The sequence below is a fragment of the Ambystoma mexicanum genome, chromosome 5q (genome assembly GCF_040938575.1).
Source record: "Ambystoma mexicanum isolate Mex_15411 chromosome 5q, UKY_AmexF1_1, whole genome shotgun sequence".
NCBI lineage: Eukaryota > Metazoa > Chordata > Amphibia > Caudata > Ambystomatidae > Ambystoma > Ambystoma mexicanum.
In genome coordinates, this window is record NC_090933.1 from 895,656,760 (window position 1) to 895,677,068 (window position 20,309).

Sequence of the window (20,309 nt, forward strand, 5' to 3'; positions counted from 1 at the left end):
CACACGCATCTGAAGTAATGGCTTGCCACTCTTCCAGATGCTGAGACAACCTGCCCCCTACCGGCGAACAGTGACTCAAGGCCTCAGAACAGTTTTGAAGCGGCTGCTGCAGCGCCCAATGGCAAAGAGGCTGCTTCTTGAGTGGCTTTGGCACCCCTACCTCGACCACCTCGAGGAAACTTACATTGGTCCCTTCGGCTGGCCATTCCTCTCGCCCTTCCAAATGAGGAGTAGACGCGAAAGGATCTACCCCTCCATTGTTGTCCCCTAGGACGAAAACGCTGAGGTTGCCTAACAGCAGCGCCCAAAGACTTGGGAGCTGCTTTCAAGGTCTGCAACTTCTCAAGGCTCTCATCAGCCTTGCTGCCAAACAGATGAGACCCGTCAAAGGGCATGTTGAGAAGACAAGCTTGCACATCTGGGGCAAAACCAGACGTCCTCAACCACGCAAACCTGCGCATCACGGTGCTCGTAGCCATGCACCTGCTTACACTATCCGTAGTATTCAACCCAGACTGAAGGGATTCACACATGGCATCCTTGTCATCCTGAACAATGGCCAGAAAGCCATCCCTTTCTTCCCCTTTGGGAATATGCAATTCCATAGAGTGTGAGAAAACTTTGCTAAGGCACAAGTACAGTTGGCCGATTTTAACGCCATATTCCCAGCAGAAAACACCTTCCATGCCCATCCATACATACGCTTATCGTCCCTATCAGGAGGGATTGTAGGGTACGCCGCCTGCTTAGAGGTAGTCGTAGCTGCCTGCACCACCAAACTCTCTGGAGTGGGGTGAGTGGACAGGTAGCTGGGGTCGCTACTGGATGGGCGGTATTTTTTCGTCAGAGACTTGTTCACCGCCGGATTAGCCTGCGGGGCATCCCAATTTGCAGCCACCCTTTTCTGCAGAGCCACATGAAATGGCAACATCAGGTCAGTAGACGGACCCTTAACCAAAATATCTGTAAGATTATCTTGCTCAAAGTGCACAGGAGGCCTGGACAAGCTCAGATACTCCACAACTCTAGACATGAGCCTTCGATATGAGGAGTCGGCATGCTCCCCTGGGTCTGGCTTGCAGAACTCGAACTCACGGGAAGTGTCAACACCACTGGCATTGTGCAAGGTTTGACAAAGATCCTCCAGCCAACTCTCCTCTGAAATTAGGCAATCAGGAGCATTAGGGGTCCCATAGTGGAGACCAAAAGGGACAACATCCTCACTGGATTGTTCCTCCTCCTCATAAATGTCAGTGAGGGATTTAAAAAAAATCCTTCCTCAAGAGAGTAGTGAACATCCTATCAGCTACAGGCCTTAAAGACTTAGCAGTAGCCTTCCTGGGAGGGTACACCTGCACAGGGACATTCACTGGCAAAATTGGCGCTGATGGAGTTGATGGTTCCAACGGCATCGATGGCGTCGACGGCATGAAGGGCCCAACCGGGGTTGAAGATCCGACAGGTGCACCCAACGGGCATGGCGCTGATGGCGTCTATGCCTTCAAGGGCTTCGAGAGTGTCGAAGGCTTAGCAAGTTTTGCGGGAGACGAAGGCCTTGACTTGGCACGTCTCGAGTGATCTTTCGATGCCTTGTCCGAACGGGGCCGCAAAGACGCCAAGTGTTTATCACACCGTTTACCCGGGCTCGAAGGCGCGCGAGTATCCAGCTGAGAACATTCCTTGCCGGCTTCGTCAGAAGGCGTAGGCGGAACAGTGCCATGTTTATCAAACATTTTCATCATCGCTACCCGGAAAGCATCCCACTCTGCCGGGGTCGATGACTTGGACGGGCATACCATCCTACTTGGGGAGGCGTTCGACGAAGAGGACGAGGAATGCGACCGATGGTGCCGTTTCCTGGAACGACTTGACGCGGACGAGTGGTGGGAACCACTCCTATAGCATGACTGCTTGTACTTCTTCCACCGAGGAGAGTCACCTCTCGACTCGTCGGTCGAAAGTCCAGCAGGCCGGGATTTAAGGGACTTGCATACCTTTCCTACCTTCTGTTTCCCCTTACATTCTCGCAAGGCCTTAGCAGTCAATGACTGACACTTCGAGCAGTCATCCGTATCATGGCTCTCGCCGAGACACCACAGACAAATGCGATGTGGATCCATGATCGTCATCTTGGAGCCGCAGTCCCGACACTTCTTAAATCCAGACTTCAGGGTTGTCGGGGTAGAAGATGAAGACATAATCGGGACTACATAGTAAGCACAAGGCGCACCGAGTTTAACTAAGCAAACAGGTTTGTGGAAAAAACGGAACCGAGGCTATGGGTGCCGTGCGTGCTACTTATAGCATCCGATGACGTCACCCTCGACGGAGGCCTTTGAGGGACATCGACCCAACGCCATCGAAGCAGGGCCCCCTCTGCCGAAAAATTTCCGAAGCAGCCGAGCTGTGGACATTACATGTCAAAGATGAGGAATACGTTGGAGGACACAATCAATTTGAAATTTCTTCTCAGTCTTATCAGTCTGCAAATAAGTGTGGACTTATTCTTTAGGGGACCCTGCCACCATCTGTTTTGGCCCATCCTCTCACCATTTGCTTTGATCATCCTCTAGTGGTATTTCCAGTTTAACTGTAGATAACTGTTAGTCTCTGCACTGCAGGCATTTATCCCGATCACCATCAGCCTTCATAAATTGGTGTTCTTTGCGTTTTGCCATTCTACCACAAGCAGCTTGGTTGTCTTAAAGTGACAGAGGAGCATTATGATTCTTTTTTAACCATTGCTGCTGTATCAGTTTTTGCAACTCTAAGATATGATATTCTTAAGACTATTTTCTTGGCAAAAGTGCAACAAAACACACACATTGGAGTAGGGACCCCGTTGCCGTATTTTTTATATTCAATCTTAGGGAGTCAGGCTTTCCACAGCTGCATGGGCCATTAGATTGTGGAACCCTCACTAACGGTTCCAGGATTTGACAGGGGGTCTCTAGCTTCCTCACCAAGTTCAACTACCATTGTGACACATGTGTTGACCTTCGCTCCAGGTGCCATCATGCTGCGTGTTTATGTTCTTATATCACATTGGGAGGATAGCTCAGGGGCAACGTGTTCGCCTTGGAAGCAAGACGACATGGATCAACACAGGTTCGATCCTCGGGTTCGCGCTTAGAAATAACCTATCATATATCATTGTTCAAATGTTAATTTAATCCGCATGCAGTGTGTATTGTTCCCTTTGCCCACAATATGAACCTTGACTCCCAATTCCACAACGCATGGTAGATTTCTCGATTTTCTCCGAAAGTTAATTTACTATTGTTGCACATTTGAACATCTTCAATCGAGGTATGTTAATGCAGCGCTAATTGCTTGCTTTTCTCACAATATTTGGGATTCAGTGTTTTCGTGAATTTGTAAAGCGTGAATCGTTTGCCATTGAGCACTGTGGCGCTGTGAAATGTGGCATCAGCTGCAGGAAACATTTTATGCATCCTGGAATTTGAGAAGAGAAATATCTTCAGATTCGTGTTAGAGAACAAATGGTTTATTTGTTCCTCCAAATTAGGGGTGGTGATGTGCAGAGCTTGAAGAAAACAACCACAAACTCTGTGCCCCAGATTCTTTACTTCATATAGTTAAGCACTAGCAATTAATTGTTGCCTTTGAAACGTAGCTGACTGGTGAGGTTGTGTGGGTTTATGGCTTTAAATAGACCTATGAACCAGACACAGGGACATGGAAATAATGCAAATGGTGGCCAGTAGTCAGTATAAAAAAGCAAGAGCATTACTCAAATCGTGGAACTATTATGACGCTCTTGTCCAGAGGTTCCAAACAGTTTGTAATGGAGAGAGTGAAGGGATGAAGACATCAGGCCAAAACAGAGTCCCAAGGATTGGCAGAGGCATGGATAGTTCCGACCTAGCACCTCTGATGGATTCATGATCAGGAGTTACCAGACATCCAGCTGTTCATTGACACAAGACACTCTCTATGTCCAAATGAGGTGAAATCTCAAGCAACAAAGATTTTTACAAAAATGTGGGTGTTAACCACAGAGTTCAAAAAAGAAAAAGGTACTGGATCAAATTAATTTAGACAGGGAAAAATAGAAAGTTTAAAAATAAGTGGGGAGAAAGTCGATTCTGGTATAACACTGCAGGAAATATATGGAAGAGGGAGTACAATTTAAAGCTTCCACTGACTTGTGCCTATTTAAGAGTTATAAAGCAACCCACTGCAGCACCCTGCAACCGATCCCAAGTGATTTCAGGAATCTTAGGAGGAGATCGTCCTCAACGTGACAGAGGTGCCCCTCTCAGACTAGAGCGGATCTCCTTAAGTTCCGCAAGCTTCTCATGACCTTCCTTTTCTCTTCCTCGTTCCCTCTCCCCCTCCCCAGCTAATGTTCCCCTCTGCCTCTTTTTGACTGGTCGCTTGGTTCCTTCTGAGTCTTACAGGGCACACCAGGCCCTCCTTGACCAGTCTACCCCTGCACTTGGTCTCCCCTGATCCCCCCCACCTTAACCTGCACTTGCCCTTTGGGCTCCCTCCCCCTGCACTAGCCTGGCTGGGCCTGCACCCCATTGAGCCTTTCCAGCCCTGGCCCTGGCACTTAGAACGTGGACCTTCTTTCCCTTGCACTCTCTGCATTCCCCTGGCTCTTGTCCACCTGGCCTCCCCTTAGCATTTGCCTAACTCATGGGCTCTTTTCTGCACTGACCGGCATTCCCCTCACCCCCTCTCCCCACCACTTCTTGTTATTGTACTTGCAAGATCTGAATGACAAGGCCTAGTAAGACCGTCGTTTGTTTGTCTTCATCCCTGTCCCCCCATCCCCCTTCTTTTGTCTTGTTGCGCCTTGAAAAACCTTTTGGTGTATAGGCGCATTATAAATACCCAATAAATAACAACATAAAAGAAAGAAAAATAACGGTGTTGAAAAGTAGTATTGAGAGCTCCATCCCTGTTGCCATCCAACTCCTCCCTATTTCTAAAAGAAGACTTAACAGTTAAGATCTGGAGACAAATTTGGAAATGATTTGTTTTAGCCACACGGTTTAAGAGAAGCTACCTGTCTTCAAGAGTCATGTACAAATAACATCCAAATGTGTCCAGCTAGATGGGTGGTAAAGGTAACCAATGAAATCTAATCAAATTCCTTTAAAGCATCCAAAGGGGTGTGTTGAACTTTTGCTTTACTTAACAACTTGGTTTCTAAAGAGCTAGCCTATTTTAGAATCGGGAGGCTGTAAAGTATGCCAAAGAGCCAGTACCTTGGCAAATACACAAGATGTTTGGTGTCACTAAAGATTCAGGTTCTGATACCTTTTATTGAACTAACTGATAATAAAATGCAGAGATGGAACAAAGAATTATCTTACACTCCTTCATCAGATTCTGCAGTTTGAAATGGTTCATAAATAGAAAGCCGCAGCACAGTTTGTTCTTAAAATTAAGGAATACAAAGATTTTAAGCTTCATTGGCAGAAGGAACAGTATGCCTAGAATGCATACAAACAACCAAGAAACCTAGCACAGTGTCCGACCAGGAGTACAGTTCCACTAGATCAAGAACAAAGAAGACGTGGAACATACCCCATCAACATCAGAGGATGAAAAACCTGCCAACAGATCTGCACCAGATCTACCATAACAACCCTGTAGAACTGAACAACACAGATATGAGGGACATACAACTTATGATTATCTAATGCAAAAAATGCATGCAAGGGCTTATGTAGGGGAGACCTGCAAGGAGCTTCATGGAAGGAGGAACCTACAAAGATACACCATCTCAAACCACAAAAAAGAAACACCAGTGGGTCGATATTTCACACAGCATGGACATTTATTGGAGTATTCATCAGTGATGGTTTTAAAAGGTGGCCTCTCGATTACCACACACAGAAGGATGTGGGTGTCCAGCAAAGCCATCACATCAACAAAGTCAGACGACAATACTGCAGTACCATTTTTCACTATCTGCTGTTGGACACTAATGCTCGGGACCCCTAATGAGTGAGGGGCAAAGGACACAGACAACAGAAATCTTGGGCCTCTAAGCTCAAATGGGTGACAAGAAAGAATGTGCTAGAAAATTAGTAAACTATTGGAGCATATTTGGTGATAAGGGTAAAATATATATTTTTTAAAGTATAAACTGTTTTGGTGTATAGTTTGTTACATACCTGAAATTCTGTTTTCACAAAGTTTTGGCAACATTATCATCAAAAATAACATTAGATTGTTCTTTTCTTTATTGCTTTAAGACTGACACGCCAAATATGCTTGTGTGGCCATTAAAAACAATGTGTCACTCACCCAAGAGAACAAGCTTGCTTAGAGTCTCAGAACGATCCACATAGTCTCGAAGTGTAAAAGAAGATGGAGGAAGCAGAGGCTCTGCTGCAATCTGTAGCGCTTCATCATCTGATATTTCCTCCAGAGGAGATAAAGGTAACACATCATCTATTTCTGCACATTCAGACAAAAAAATAAGTAAACAAATGTTTTGGAATAGCAGGTATTTTTTACATTGTAATGATAAACATTTTATCATTGCATGATGCCCAATTAATCTTGATCATGACATCGCAGCAGCTCTTTTAAATGAATAGCCAAAGCATTTTCATGAGATGTGTGAATAGGATGGAACATTTATTTAACCATTTATAAAGTGCCTTAGGCCCGCAGGAAATCTGGCGTTATTACAAACAGACACAACAACTCAACCAACAAAACACAAACAAAAAACAAACAAACTTGCAACAATAAAATGAAGGGCATAAAATACAGAATGTAAAAGCCCAAAATAAAATAAGATACGAAACAGATTAATGAAACAACACCCCTATTAAATACATCAAGCCAACTGAGGACAGGCCACCACCATTCTCAATTTAGAATCAACAGACCCCTTGGCCACATTCTCACAGATGCTAAGAAAGCTAGGAAGGTTGCTTTCCCCACAACCCAACACAATACAGTATTTGCCACCATCAAGGTTCCATTCATCAATTCGAGTTCTAAGAACAAATTTCAAGTCTTGCAGTCTCACACAACCTTGCCCAACTTTGCGATGTAACCATGATAGTTCTTTATTCTTTAGGGCATCCCTTGGTTCTTGCTTCACAGGTTAATAGGTACTCTATTTTATAACGGCCATTTTGGTACGATCTTGCAAAGACTGCTGACCCTTTCCCAAGAGACCTGAAAAATCTGGTATTCTTGCCTGTGTTTCCGACGAACAGTCTTGAAATGAAGCCTGATTAATAACTGGGATAGCGGGAACGTGTTTTTCTTGCCCATCCCTTCCAAATTTACCAGCTTTGCCATCCAACTCAGGACTACTTCACAAAGATATTAACATGGTCTGGCAGTGTTTATCTGCTAATGTCTTAGATGGCGCATCCACTCATCTGCAAAAAGTATCGAGCCATTGCTTAAACTCTTTACATTTGAGTTTGGCAATAATTTGATTTTTAACCATATGCCAGTCTGTGAAAACAGATACCCCCTAGATTTTCAGATCTCGGGATACTTTGACACAAGTGGGTGAGAATACTGAGACTGGGATGAAGTAATTTCAACATAGAGTTGTATCGAAACGTTCTCCATTAGTGCCCAACTCTCTGACCTAGGTCTGTGGCTGGACAGGTTGTATCTGTAGGACAGTAGGTAAATGACTCCCTGAATTAGCCATGTTACTAGCATTCTCTCTAATATCCTTGACTTAAATTTGTTCTCCCACGAGAGGCTCTGCAGCTCCATCCGTAAGAAGTGTGCTATGTAACAGCTCTTGGAGCGATATTAAGCAAGGGGCATTTCTGAACAAGCAGAAAGACTTTGGAGAGCAATTGTTTCCTCCTCAGAAACCCTCTCCACTCTGTCTCTGCTTCCTTCGTGCACTCTGCTCCAATACATCCTTAAAGCACCCTGCACTAGGAACTAAGTGAGGATCTAGATGAAGGGCTAGAGAACATTGTAGGCACAGCTGGAGAATTACAAGTGTAACATACTTTTTGTTGCTTAATGTGTCGTGTTGTCTCTCCTTAATTAAAACATTCCATAATCTAATATTTTGTACAATGAAAATTACCCAAGAAACCATGCAAATAGGTGATATTGAAAACAACATGATTATGTGCTGTCTAGACCAAGTATGCCCGAGGTCAAGACCGTGATGTGAGGTTGCTGTGTTGGCCTTGTGGGTTGGATGAGGTGAGATGACGTTAGTTGAGTGGGTTGGTTGGCGTGGGTCAGTAGTTGTTTGGGTAGGTGGTTTGTGGCATAGGGGTATGGGTGGGTGGGGTGTATTGGTGAGGTTGGTTTTGTGATCGTGATTATTGTTATACACCCCCTGTCATTTCTAATCACACAATATTTTGATTCAGAAGAACTGTGAATTCCCCTCAAAGGCACACCTAGAACTACCACGACTGGCAAAGTTAAAAGGACTGGCTTAGCAAATTAAGAATGCATGATGTTTTTGTCCACTGGTGTCTTTAAAAGTCACACAATGAACCAACCAGACAATGTATAAATCGTTGTGGAGACATATTGAGGAAAAAGAGTTTGTAGCTTTATGTAACCTGTTCTCAATGGGAGCATACAAGTTCCAGCATATAAAGTAATTAAGGACCCGGGAAGTAGGGGGTGGAGGTTGAGTGGTGGCCTCTCAGCCAATCAGGTGACTCGGAACAGGGTCTTTTCCTCATGGTAAAGCCCCCACTCCAAACCTCCTCGGAAGCGGGATGCCACCATCTCCCCCCTCCCCGACCCCAGCGGGATTCAGGTAAGTGTGCCCCCAATAACATGCCAGAATGCTAATAACAGGGGCATTACCAGGCCTGTAACTCGGGCCTGTAACTCTGCCAAGGGGCATTACCTGAACCAGTAATTACCCCACTCGTTGGGGTTTATTACTCAAGTCAACCTACAACAAAATATCCTATAGACATACGTGAAATAAAAGGGATGGCAAGGTCATTGTTTCACACAGCCTATGGATTTTTATACACACCGGCCATTCCTTATCACACAATATTTTGGTATGAAATTGGCCAGAACGGAAATTGATTTTGGTGGTAGTTTGGCAGAATTACTGCCCAACTACCGCCAAGCTCGTAATGAGGCCCATTTTTATGATAACCTTTGTGTACTTGTTTGTATAATTGCTGTTTGATGGATCAGTATGCCAATTATTAAACACTTGCACAAGCTTGTATTTTTCTTCAGAAAAATGTAAACTCATTACCCCTGCAACCAAGTGTTACCCTCTCTCCCAGTGGTGTTAAATCGGGCAAATTACTTCTCTGAAAGAATTTGATATTGTCCTTATTATAGGTCCATGACGGGGTAAATGGTCTGCGATTTTCAAACATCGTTGAGCAACATGAAGCCCCAATACCAGTAGCTGTCCCAACAATTCAGTTTGACCCATGATGAATGTCAACAAAAGGATAACAAGGTAAGGTCCATGGCCTTTCAAACTGCATGCACAAACCTATCAACATCTTCCAATTTACAAACCTGGAAAACCTGGGACGCATTAAGCGAAAAACAAGAATGAAACAGGAATGAATCCTGGGGTATAGGGCAGGAAAAGGGGATGTTGGAGTACAGTGGGAAATCTTTGTGCACATTAATCATAACCATTTGTATTTATATGAGGCCACCATTGACTGAAATAACATACCTGCACTGTGGGTTTTATTTGTATGTTAAAGCTGTAAATGAAAAAAAATATTTTGCACTTTTTTGCAGCTGTGTATCCACATCAATGTTTGGCTCCACAATTAATCGGGTGATGCACTTTTCCACTCTGTGTGATTAATGCAGATAATTGGTTTGTCTTGAGAAAGACCCCTGATGGTACAAACACATGTCGGCTACACTAATAAATACACCTGTTAAACATACAATAGTGACTAGAATCCTATCTATACACTGTGCAGTACCTAGCGCGATTGTGAAGGGTCTCCAACCTCTCTTCGATCTCAGAGGAGCCTATAATTTGATCACGATAAAATAAGGACACAAGTGGAAAACCTCATTTCGAACCCCCGTTGGATATTACGAATACTGTGCAATGCCATTTTGCCTGGCAAACACTCCATCCGTGCTTCAAAGGTTCATGGACCACATATCTGCTGATCTCTTATTGCACTCGATGATTGTGTATTTGGATATTTCTAAACATCCAGAAGATCATACTCGTTATGTGTCTGAAGTTCTTCACCGTCTTCTGAGAGAACAATTGCAGGTGGAACTAGAAAAATGCACATTTGATGCAGACACTGTGACTTATCTAGGGTATATCACAAGTGTTATTGTGACAAATCCATCAACGTCGTCACTTTTACCCAGGAGGAGAACCATTCCCATGCAGCCATGGACATGAGGACGCTACCCAATAGTCACCCTGAGGGTGGTACTCAGTGAGAGGATCCCATAGGTAGAGACTCCCTCTCTGTGAGAAGTGTGGACTGTCGAGGGACAATGTGGTATGCACACCATCATGCTATCAGCCATGAGTCATCCAGCCCTACATATAGAACTCAGATGCCCACATCCTCTCTTTCTCCTCTTGCTTCTACTCATTTCCTCAAATATAGTTATTATGTATATCAGGCAGATGAGACTATGACGAGGAAGAGTGAATGTGGATGGCTCCAAAAGCACTGCCACGAGGAAGAGCAGCGTGATGCAGAGTTCCACGCAGAACTGATACAAACATGCTAGCTATTGAAGCTAGGAAGAAACCAGGACAAATACAAGGACTCTCCTGGAAGTCTGTCCTGCCCCAGAGCAGCTTGCTGCCGGGGAGAGGAGCACAGTGAAGAGGTCCGGCGGCAGACCTGAACGCTTGGAGCAAAGAAGCAGAGAATGACAAGGTGGGGAAGAACTAGTTGTGGGAGAAACCAGTGTCTGGTGGCAGAACCCAAGCCACTCGAGTGGTCCAGGCAAGACCAGACACGTGCAGAGAAGCCAGTGTGGTGGAGCCGCCGAGAACCGAAGGAAGACCAGGAGAGCCCAGGGGAAGCTGCAGTAGCTTGCTGGTGTTGCCGAGGACTGGAACCCTTGCAGACCATTTACAAAGGTATGTGGTGGGAGACCGGGAAGTGTGAGGAGTCAGGAATGAGACACACAGAACTTATGATTGGGGTCATAAACTTTTATTAAATCAAAAAGGGGGTGGAAAATGCCTCACTAACCCTAATCTAGGAGGTATTTCTCTGCATCAAACAAAACTAGGGGGTCTTTACTTTTTCAAGATGTCCAAAGCAAAAGTATGTCCTGTGTCTGAAATCCTATCCTGTCCCTCACACTCTAAAACTAATTCTACGGTGCAAAGGATATTGTCTCTGGTTTTCAAAGTGCACAAATGTTCAAATCCAACACAAAATGTAAAAATTCAACCAAACAGTTCCAGGGAATAGCTCCCTTCCCCAGATTCCTTTTTACCAATATGAAAAATTCAAACAAAGAATAACCACATTTTATGTAAACCAAGAGGATAACTCCCACCTCCTGGTGTGTTCACAGTTCTTGGGGAAATGGCTCCCTTCCCCAGGTTGCTCTACACATTCAAGACTGTTTAAGATCCAAAGGGCATGTGTCCTCCTTGGGATTTTCTTTTCACTGTACTAAATTTTGGGTGCGGGTCCCAGACTCGCAGGCCACATGGTTGTTCATGGTTCCCGGGGAAATGGCTCCTTTCCCCAGGTCTCTCTTCACATTCAAGATACTTCAATGAACCTAAGAGCATGCGTCTTCTTTGGGATTATTTTCTACTGTTTTATTATTTGGGTGCAGGTCCCAGGCTCGCAGGTCACCTGGTATGCTCCCCTGCCAGGCTCTTTTCGAGACATTTAGAACAATTCAACTCCCAAGGGCATGGATCTGCCTTGAGGATCTCTTCTTACCATAACATATCACACACACTTGACTTTGCCTGGTATACTCTCCTGCCAGGACTTCTATACAGTCTTTCAAACACTTGTCTTGCGGTTTCTTTCAAACACCTGGCTTTGCCTGGTATACTCTCCTGCCAGGACCTTTTTGCTATTTCTTTCACTTAGCTTTGCGTGGTATACTCTCAAGCCAGGACTTGTATGCAGTTACTTTCCTTTTATCCATGAAACGATATTTGCACAATGTTGGCTTAACGAAACCTGTTTAAGTTTGTTTCAATATTTGCTTCTACTCTCACACATTGGGTCTCTGCCCCTTTTCCAAGTTATAAACATTTACTTTGCTTTCTCTCTTGTGATATGGGTTCAGCAACGCTCTTGCAGCATGGTTCAAGATATGTTAATCTCTTCACAGGCTTCACTTTGTGTCTCTCGCGTTACTTTCATGAAACAGCAGACACTTTCAGGCAACCCAGTAACCAGTCTGTCTTCCCTGGGTTTACCAGGTACTTAAAGTGTCCCTGGCATTTCTCAGCTCCCGTTCCTTTCTATTTGCTGGCTCAGCATGCATCCTGCTAGCCGCGGCGCCTTTGCTGTGTTCTTCTCTACTGTGCCCGGTTCACGCAGACTCACATTCTCAGGCTTTCTGCATTCCTGCTTCTCTTTCCGCTTTCTGGATTCACCTCCACACCGCTCCCACGGCATGCTTTCTTTCAGCATTCTGACCGTTGAAAGCACATGTCACTGCACATATTAGTCTCTGCAGTTCTCCCTCCATCTGTCAGCTGAGGCAGATTTAAATATCCCGGCATGATTAAACAACTTCCAAACACTAGACCGCTCTGTTGGTTTACCAGTATTAGTCTCTGATGAATCAACTTCTGGGGCACCAGTGGTCCAGGGATGAAGGTCGGTTTCTAACCCATCAATCAGCCCCACACCTCTAGTACACCAGAAGGGAACTGAACAGATTGGAACACAAGTTTGTTTGTTTATGTTATTCATAAAGCGCACCACACCCTCAGGTATCTGGGCGCATTACATGACAGCTTAGAATCACATTTAGTAAGAACAGCATGGGGATACAAAAGGGGAATAACACAATGGGGTAAGAATCAATATAGTTTGACAGAGGAATGCATAATGGCTATAAACAGGAAAACACTGCATGGAAGGGCAGTATAACATATTAAGAAAAGGTCAACAGGCAAGTGCATATTCAGACAGGATCCGAGAGCAGGCTCCGCTACTCTGGATATCTAGATATTCCGCAGAGGAGTGTCATTCGCAAATAGCAATTTTTTGTGTTAGATCTAAAGCTATGGGAAGGTTGATCCGTATGTAAATGTAAAGGGAGAGCGTTCCAGGCTAGAGCAGCTTGAACAGGGAAACTGTTGCCTCCAGCTCTTTTTGGGTTAAAGCATGGAACAGTAACACAGAAGGTGTTGATGGATCTTGTTGGTCGGGATGACGTGTTTCTTAAGATTTTCGCACTTAATTATTGTGGTGCAGCTAAGTTGAGGCATTTGTGCGTAATAGTGATCAGCTTGAAGTCAATCCTATTTTTAATGGAGAGCCATTTGTAGTTCCTTCTGAATTCGGAGATATGGTCTCTCCTAGGGATACTTGATGCAGCTCTAAGCGCATTTTTTTGTAACGTTTGTAGTTTGTTTAGGATAGGTTTGTTTGCTCCTGCATAGAGTGCGTTGCAATAATCAAGTTTGGACAAGATTAAGGCTCTCGCAAGAATTATGCAACTGTTTGTTGAGAGGTAAGGTCAGTGGTCGAAGTGAGCGGGAGCGGTCGGGAGCGGTGCTCCTAACTTTTTTAAATTACCTTGTACAGCTCCTATACTTTTATTTTAAAAATAAACCGTTCCGGAATGGTTTTGTTTTAAAATAAACGTGTAGAAAGAAGTTGAAACCTTCACTTTCAGTGCACTGCACTGAACGTTCCCTTAAACATCAGGTGCAAGTGTTTGGGGCGTGTATTGTGTGTGGGAGGGGTTGTGGCAATGGGGTTTGTGGGGAGCAGGGGCAGGCCAGCAGGGAACATAGTTCCACTACTTCTTTTCGTACACTTCGACCACTGGGTAAGGTTTGCATGCGTGTATGAGCTTGCAAGTGTAGGAGGTGGCTGAGGCGTTGCATTAACCTGTTTACGAAGATTCAGAGTCGAGTCAGGTAAAAGCCAAGAGTTTTAGTGTCCTTCGCTGTTTTAATGATGATGCCGTCAATATTGAATGCAGAGTATTGGGCGTACAATTTGTTAAGGTTTGTAGGGGCGCCTAAGAGCAGGATTTCTGTCTTCTCATCATTCAGGCAGAGGCTATGGGTGGCCATACATGCCCGGATGATGAGATAGATTTTGTTGAGTAAGGCAAGGTCTGTGTCATAATTCCCTGATAGAAGTATGAGTATCTGGGTGTCATCCGCATAGTTTGTGTAGATGACACCCAGGTGGTCTAGTTTGTCAAATAGTGGCTTTACGTTGTACATGGTCAGGAAGACGCACAAACCTTGTGTACTTGCCATTTGTGATAGGGATTGGGTCTGCAGCATCCAATTGGGAGAAAACTCTCATTGATCTGTTACTGAGAAAGGATTTGATCCAGTCAGCAGCTTCTTGTGAGAAGTTTGCCGCTGAGGAAAGGTGTTCACATAGCATGTTATAGTCCACCAAATCCAAAGCGGCTGAAAGGTCGAGTAGGAGGAGTAGGGCACATTGTCTATTGTCTTTCATTTGATCTATTTGCATTTTTAAATTGATCAAGGCGGTTTCTGTTCCGTGGAGAGGTCTAAAGCCTGATTGTCTAAGCCCTAGAAGGTTGTTTGCCTCTAGGTAGTGCTGGATTTGAAGGTATGCTGCTTTGTCAAGTATTTTAAGTAAAAACGGGACAGTAGTGATTGGCCTATAAGTGGTTGGGATCAATGGGTCAAGGGAGGCTTTCTTAAGTAAAGTCAGAACCCAGGCGTTCTTGAGGTTAGTTGGTACTAGGCATGTTCTAAAGGAGGCGTTTATTAGTTTCGTAATAAACGGGGCAAGGTCTATGGCTGCTTCTTTGACTATTTGTGCCAGGCAGAGGTCACCTTGGCATCTCGATGGTTTGAGAGAAGCAATGATTTTTTTCAACTTAGGCTTTGGAGATTTGAGAGAAACTAAATTCTTTGAGATTTTTAAGGACTGGGTTTTTTTTGCAGTCTGTGGGATGCCTCTGAGTTAGAGAGGTTGAGCCTTTTGGCAGCAATTTTGTTTTGTAAGTTGGCAATCTTATTGGACAAGGCATTTTGGATGTCAGTACACCATTCTTTGTTTCTTGGGCCCGAGTCATCAGGGGCAATGGGAGATTCTAGTTCACGGAGGATTGCAAATAGTTCCTTTGTACTGGAGCTGGCTGATTGGATTCTTTCATTATAGGTTTCTTGTTTGGTGCGGATAATCTCATCTTTGTAGAAAGTGGTTATTTTGGTCACCTTATCTTCGTTTTCTTTTGAAGGTAGGTTTTTCCATTTGGCTTCCAATTTCCTTTTTTCGAGCCTTAAAGGCTTTTAGCTGGGGGGTAAGCCAGGTATTGAGGTGTGCTTTAGCTTTACTGTTTCTCAGTTTAACGGGGGCTATGGCACCTAAAGCTTGAGTCATGGTGGTGTTGTAGAGGTTTACAAGTTCTTCTGGGTCTTGCGAGTTGGATAGGTTTAGGGTTGGGAGCAAGTGAGTCAGTAATTTGTCTGTGGTGATGCCGCTTTCATTTCTGGTAGGGAGAGGTTGGGCTATTATTTTAGGTTTGTTAGTTGGTCTATTAGCGCAAATAGTAAAGGAAATCAAGGCACCCAGTCAATAATTCTCCCTTTTGCAAAATACTGGTCAGACTCCACAGAAAAACACGCACATATACAGGCCGAAAAGTTTGCAGCTGCCCCCAGAAATATACAGGCGATGCCATTCGCTAAAGCTAAGAAAGATACTGGGGAGGTCGACCCGGTGGGCTCCACTGTGCGTGCTTGGCCAGGGCTGTTCAGTAGGGTGGGATGTGCGGACCCCTATTGGCCTTAAACCCCCCCTGTGGCATCACCCCGGCCTCAAGCCTACCCTAGACACGGCACTACAGCGTAGATGGGACCCCGACAAGGAGATGCGTCTGGGTGACTGATACCCAAATGGGAGGTTTGCGTCAGTAGTGGACGTGCAGGAAAAAGTAGGGGCAGGCCTTATCACATTACAATATCATCGAATAAAGGCAGCCTGCAAACAGAAATGGCCTTCCTTTCCTGAAGCACCACTTATACCCCAGTTTCTAACCGAGGTTATGTCGCAGTGGGGCTTCACGGGTAGCATCTCTAGCGTATAAAATTCTGTTCAATCGCATATCCCATCTAAAAATAATATGAAAACAAAATTCGACGAGACCTAGATATTTCAATAGAAGAGACCCAATGGGCTGAATACGGTCGGTACACTAAGTCGATCTCAATCAATGCTAATTTCTGACTAATCCAATTTAAAATGCTGAATCACCTGCATATTACCCCAAATAAAATATCCAAGTTTGACCCCTCAAAGAAAGCGACATGTCCCAAATGTCACGCCCAAGCGGCAACCTCAATACACATTTATTGGGACTGCCCCCCTATCAGAAGGTACTGGGAAGAGGTGGCCAAAGTGATCAGCGACATAATCGCGGTTTATATACCAGCCACCCCACAGAAATACCTACTAGGTGACATAGGAAAAGTCTCAATCAAGACGCCCCGACTCTTTGCAGTTGCAGGAGCATAGTCAGAGCCTGCAAGTCAAGGTCTGCCCCACCCTGCAAGCACGGCTTAGGGATTTAATATATGTACAGGAAAGTGAGGAGAGCTATGTTAGGGGTGTCACAGCCACATGCAGACCGAAAGACATATGGCCTCCCTTGCGGCGTTACCTAAAAGCTACCCAAGACACTTCAGAAAAGGACTCATCCTGACCTGAAGACTGTATCGATATAGCTAATGTCTTATGTGCGACTGTGCCGATCCCAAATACATATGTAATTCGTGTATGTTTAGTCGAAACATGTTGTATTTTTGTTGCACCTGTCAGCTATAAATAAAGATTTATGAAAAAAAGAATTCTCCCTTTGGCATAGGTGGGTTGGGTGACTATTTGCATAAAGATTATTTCAGCAAGGGAATCAGCGATGATTTTACCTGAAGGGTCATTAGGATCCTGGTAACCTAGGTTAAAGTCACCAAGCACTAATATTTGAGGAGACAGTGTAGTTTTGTCAGAAAGTAGGGCAATGATGTCCTCCTCGAAGGACCCAATGGGGCCCGGAGGTCTGTATATTAGATGGATAGTTAGAGAACTTGTTTCAGAGGTAGCTAGCTTAACTGATAGAAGTTTGCATGATTTAGGCATGGGTTTAGTTGTTACTCTGAGTGCTGGGCTAGCCTTGGCAATGAAAGCAATTCCTCCACCTTTGGTTGATTCTCTGTCGGCTCTTACAATAGTATCGGAGTCAGGAATGGCCAAGAGGAGTGAGGGACCTGGAGCTGCATGTAGCCAGGTCTCCGAGATGGCTATGAAGTCTAGATCTCCCTTGTTGATGATGTACGCTATATCTGTGGCATGCACGATGATAGATCTTGCATTGATTAGGGCACCCTTGATAGAATGGTTCATGTGTTGGGGTGAGGACGTGAGGACTTCATTTAGGTGCTTAGTACATTTTGTGGTCTGAGTGGTATCGGAAGCACCAGGAGGAGCACCATAAGGAGCATCTAAGGCATCTGTCTACGAGAGATGAAGTAAGGCATTGATTTAAAAGATGGAGCAACATTTGTTATGCACATTTGAAACATCTGTTAACAGTAACAGTACTTAGCTGGCATGCATAGCGGACTACACGGTATGATTGACTCGGTCGTGATGTAGTTTGAAAATATGATCAACGACTAGGGCCCATATGTTGGCGCTACGAGTAAGACAGTCGGCAGCAGTGAGCGTGCCGTGGTGATAAAAAGACAGGCAACCAGCATTGCAGCGTCAGCAATGGTGTGAAGAGATAAGCAGCAACCTTAACATCAATAGTACCGTTGGAGATGAAGTATCTGCAGAAGGGGGCGTGGCTACATGGCCACGGACTAAGACATGGTTTCTGCAGGCTCCTGCTGATCCGACCGAGATCCTGCTGATATATGCATTTTGAACCTGCTGAGAGAGGTGGACCTAGAGCTACAGCAACATGAACATCAGGAGCATGCAGCGGTCATGAACGCGACACTTAATGCAGCTGTGGAAGGGAACTATAGGTTTGTGAAGACAGCGAGACCCCACGGACAAGCCTCCCAAAATGGCGCCTTGCTGAGAACAAAGGAAGTGCCCAGCGCTGCAGCTTTATGGAACCAAAGCATTTGTTTTCTTGTACTGACAGCGAAGCCGGTGGCTTAGAAAAGCGAAGGAGGAGTGGTAACGATGACGGCAGCACAGATTACAGTGGCTGTGTGAATAGTAGCCAGCAGGGGTAAGCGGCGCAGCTGACCGGAGAATACATTGTTGCACCGAACAAATTCAGAATTCGGTGTGGACGCTGGCGGATTGTATGCATGCCCAAGAGCGGCATTAGCACACCGGAGGAGTGTGGATAACCCTGGTGCCTGCGCAAAGAATTCTGTGACAACGAAAGGATATTGCAGCATGAGCCTGGAGGCTTGCAGGGGTGACCACCACTAACAGTATGGATGGTGGAGAAGGCATTGGAGGAAGGTGGAAGGCGTTGCTCTAGGTAATACATTGTTGCCGCCCGGAGAGCATGAGAGAGTACGAATGTGAAACTGACATCTGCACGGAAGGTGGCACTTGCGTAAGGCACAGGAAAACGATTCCCTCATAACACGAGCAAGCAGGCCATGACTAAGAACTGCAGACACCAAAGTAGCATACGGACCCTGTAAACGAACAAAGTCGCCGGCAAGCGAGGGAAGCAAGGGCACAGAGCGTGCTAAGAGCGGTGAATAAAAATGAGACGCTCAGAGTAACAAATAAGCAGCCTGGTTGCACAGCATAACTGTTACACAGACCAAAGAAGTAAGGAATTGGTGAAAGACACATGGAGGGGAGATACAACGCCTGAGGGAGAGACCCAGAGCCATAATCCCAAGAGCTGCAACACGGAAGGAGTGCGAAGGGTGACCCGAGAGACACTGCCATAAAAGCGACAAACCGCATAAACACAGCAAGGCGCTAGCTGAGATCCCTGGAATAGGAGGTGGAGGTCTAGGACCCACAAGATATATCATGAAGAAGGCTGTGCAAGGCAACTAGTGCATTGTGGAGCTAAGAAATCCATAGGGCCCAGATAGGGCCATCAGTGCGAAGAGAGCGAGTGGTGGCCGGAAGAACGGCGCAGACATGGGAAGCAGTGCCATAAAGAGACACTAAGGGGCGCCCACCTAAATCAACTGCGGGACGCCGGACGGAAGGTGATTCTAGGTGAACCCGAAGGATAAAGCTGAGATGTATTTGCTAGACAGTGGGGCCCGAGTGTGACACTCAGGCTAGCTGGAACAGGGCCACGAAAGCGGTTGAGGTGGGTGCGCATTGCATGGACGGACACGGCTCTGCACCGGGAGGCGCAGCAATTACACTGGAAAGCGAGCTGGGGGTCACAACAAGAAGCGGGGTCTAGATGGAACCATACGAGGCGGCACCTATCCAGGACTCCTCCCAGAGAGCAACAACACTCAACTGACTGGCACTAGATAGACACACATGGGAATAACATAGTACCGTGCAGCAGACATTGAGGCCAGCGAGACAGTGAGAAAGATGGCGTCCAAAAACAGTAAAGTTAAAGGGAAGCAGCCCACGATGGATATCTTCACTAAACCATTGCAATCATTGGCCGCGTCCTTACCTGCAAGGGGAGACACACGAGGGGCAACCACCCCACCGCATGATCATCACCAGATCCTGGAAGCCATAGCAGAGCTGAAGTCCTCATAGGGGAGCAAGATCAATGCAGCTATGGTGGAATTAAAATCTGCACTGGAATTTAAAATTGACGTGGTCAGTGTGGACGTCAATCTCTTAAAACAGGATGTAAGAGCATTGGCAGAGCGCACGAGTGGCCTAGAAAGTAAAGTGAAAACAAACACAGATGTCAGCACGACCAAAGCCAAGGAGCTTCATATATTGCAGCAACAGGTGCGCGATCTGGAAAGCCGGGCAGAGGAGGCGGAAGGGCGAGCACGACGTAACAACATACAGGTGGTGGGGCTACCAGAGGGAGAGGAAGGCACAGACCCGAAAAATTACGCGGAGAACATGCTGACACAAGAGATAGGTGCAGACGTGCTCACTCAAGGGTTTACAGTGGAGAGGGTCGCACAGAGCCCTATCTAGGAGGCCTCAACCGGGAGCCCCTCCCCGAGCGATCATTTCCAAGATATT

At 45.6% G+C, this 20,309-nt stretch overlaps 1 protein-coding gene across 2 annotated transcripts in view; it reads right to left on the minus strand.

The window, feature by feature from the left end:
* The window catches only part of MTERF3 (mitochondrial transcription termination factor 3), a 703,041-nt gene that overhangs the window by 505,401 nt on the left and 177,331 nt on the right, over positions 1 to 20,309 (minus strand). For both annotated transcript variants that reach the window (XM_069621399.1, XM_069621398.1), the window contains exon 3: positions 6,289 to 6,441. In XM_069621399.1, the coding sequence (XP_069477500.1) occupies positions 6,289 to 6,441 (153 nt within the window). The remainder of the gene's footprint in view (positions 1 to 6,288; positions 6,442 to 20,309) is intronic.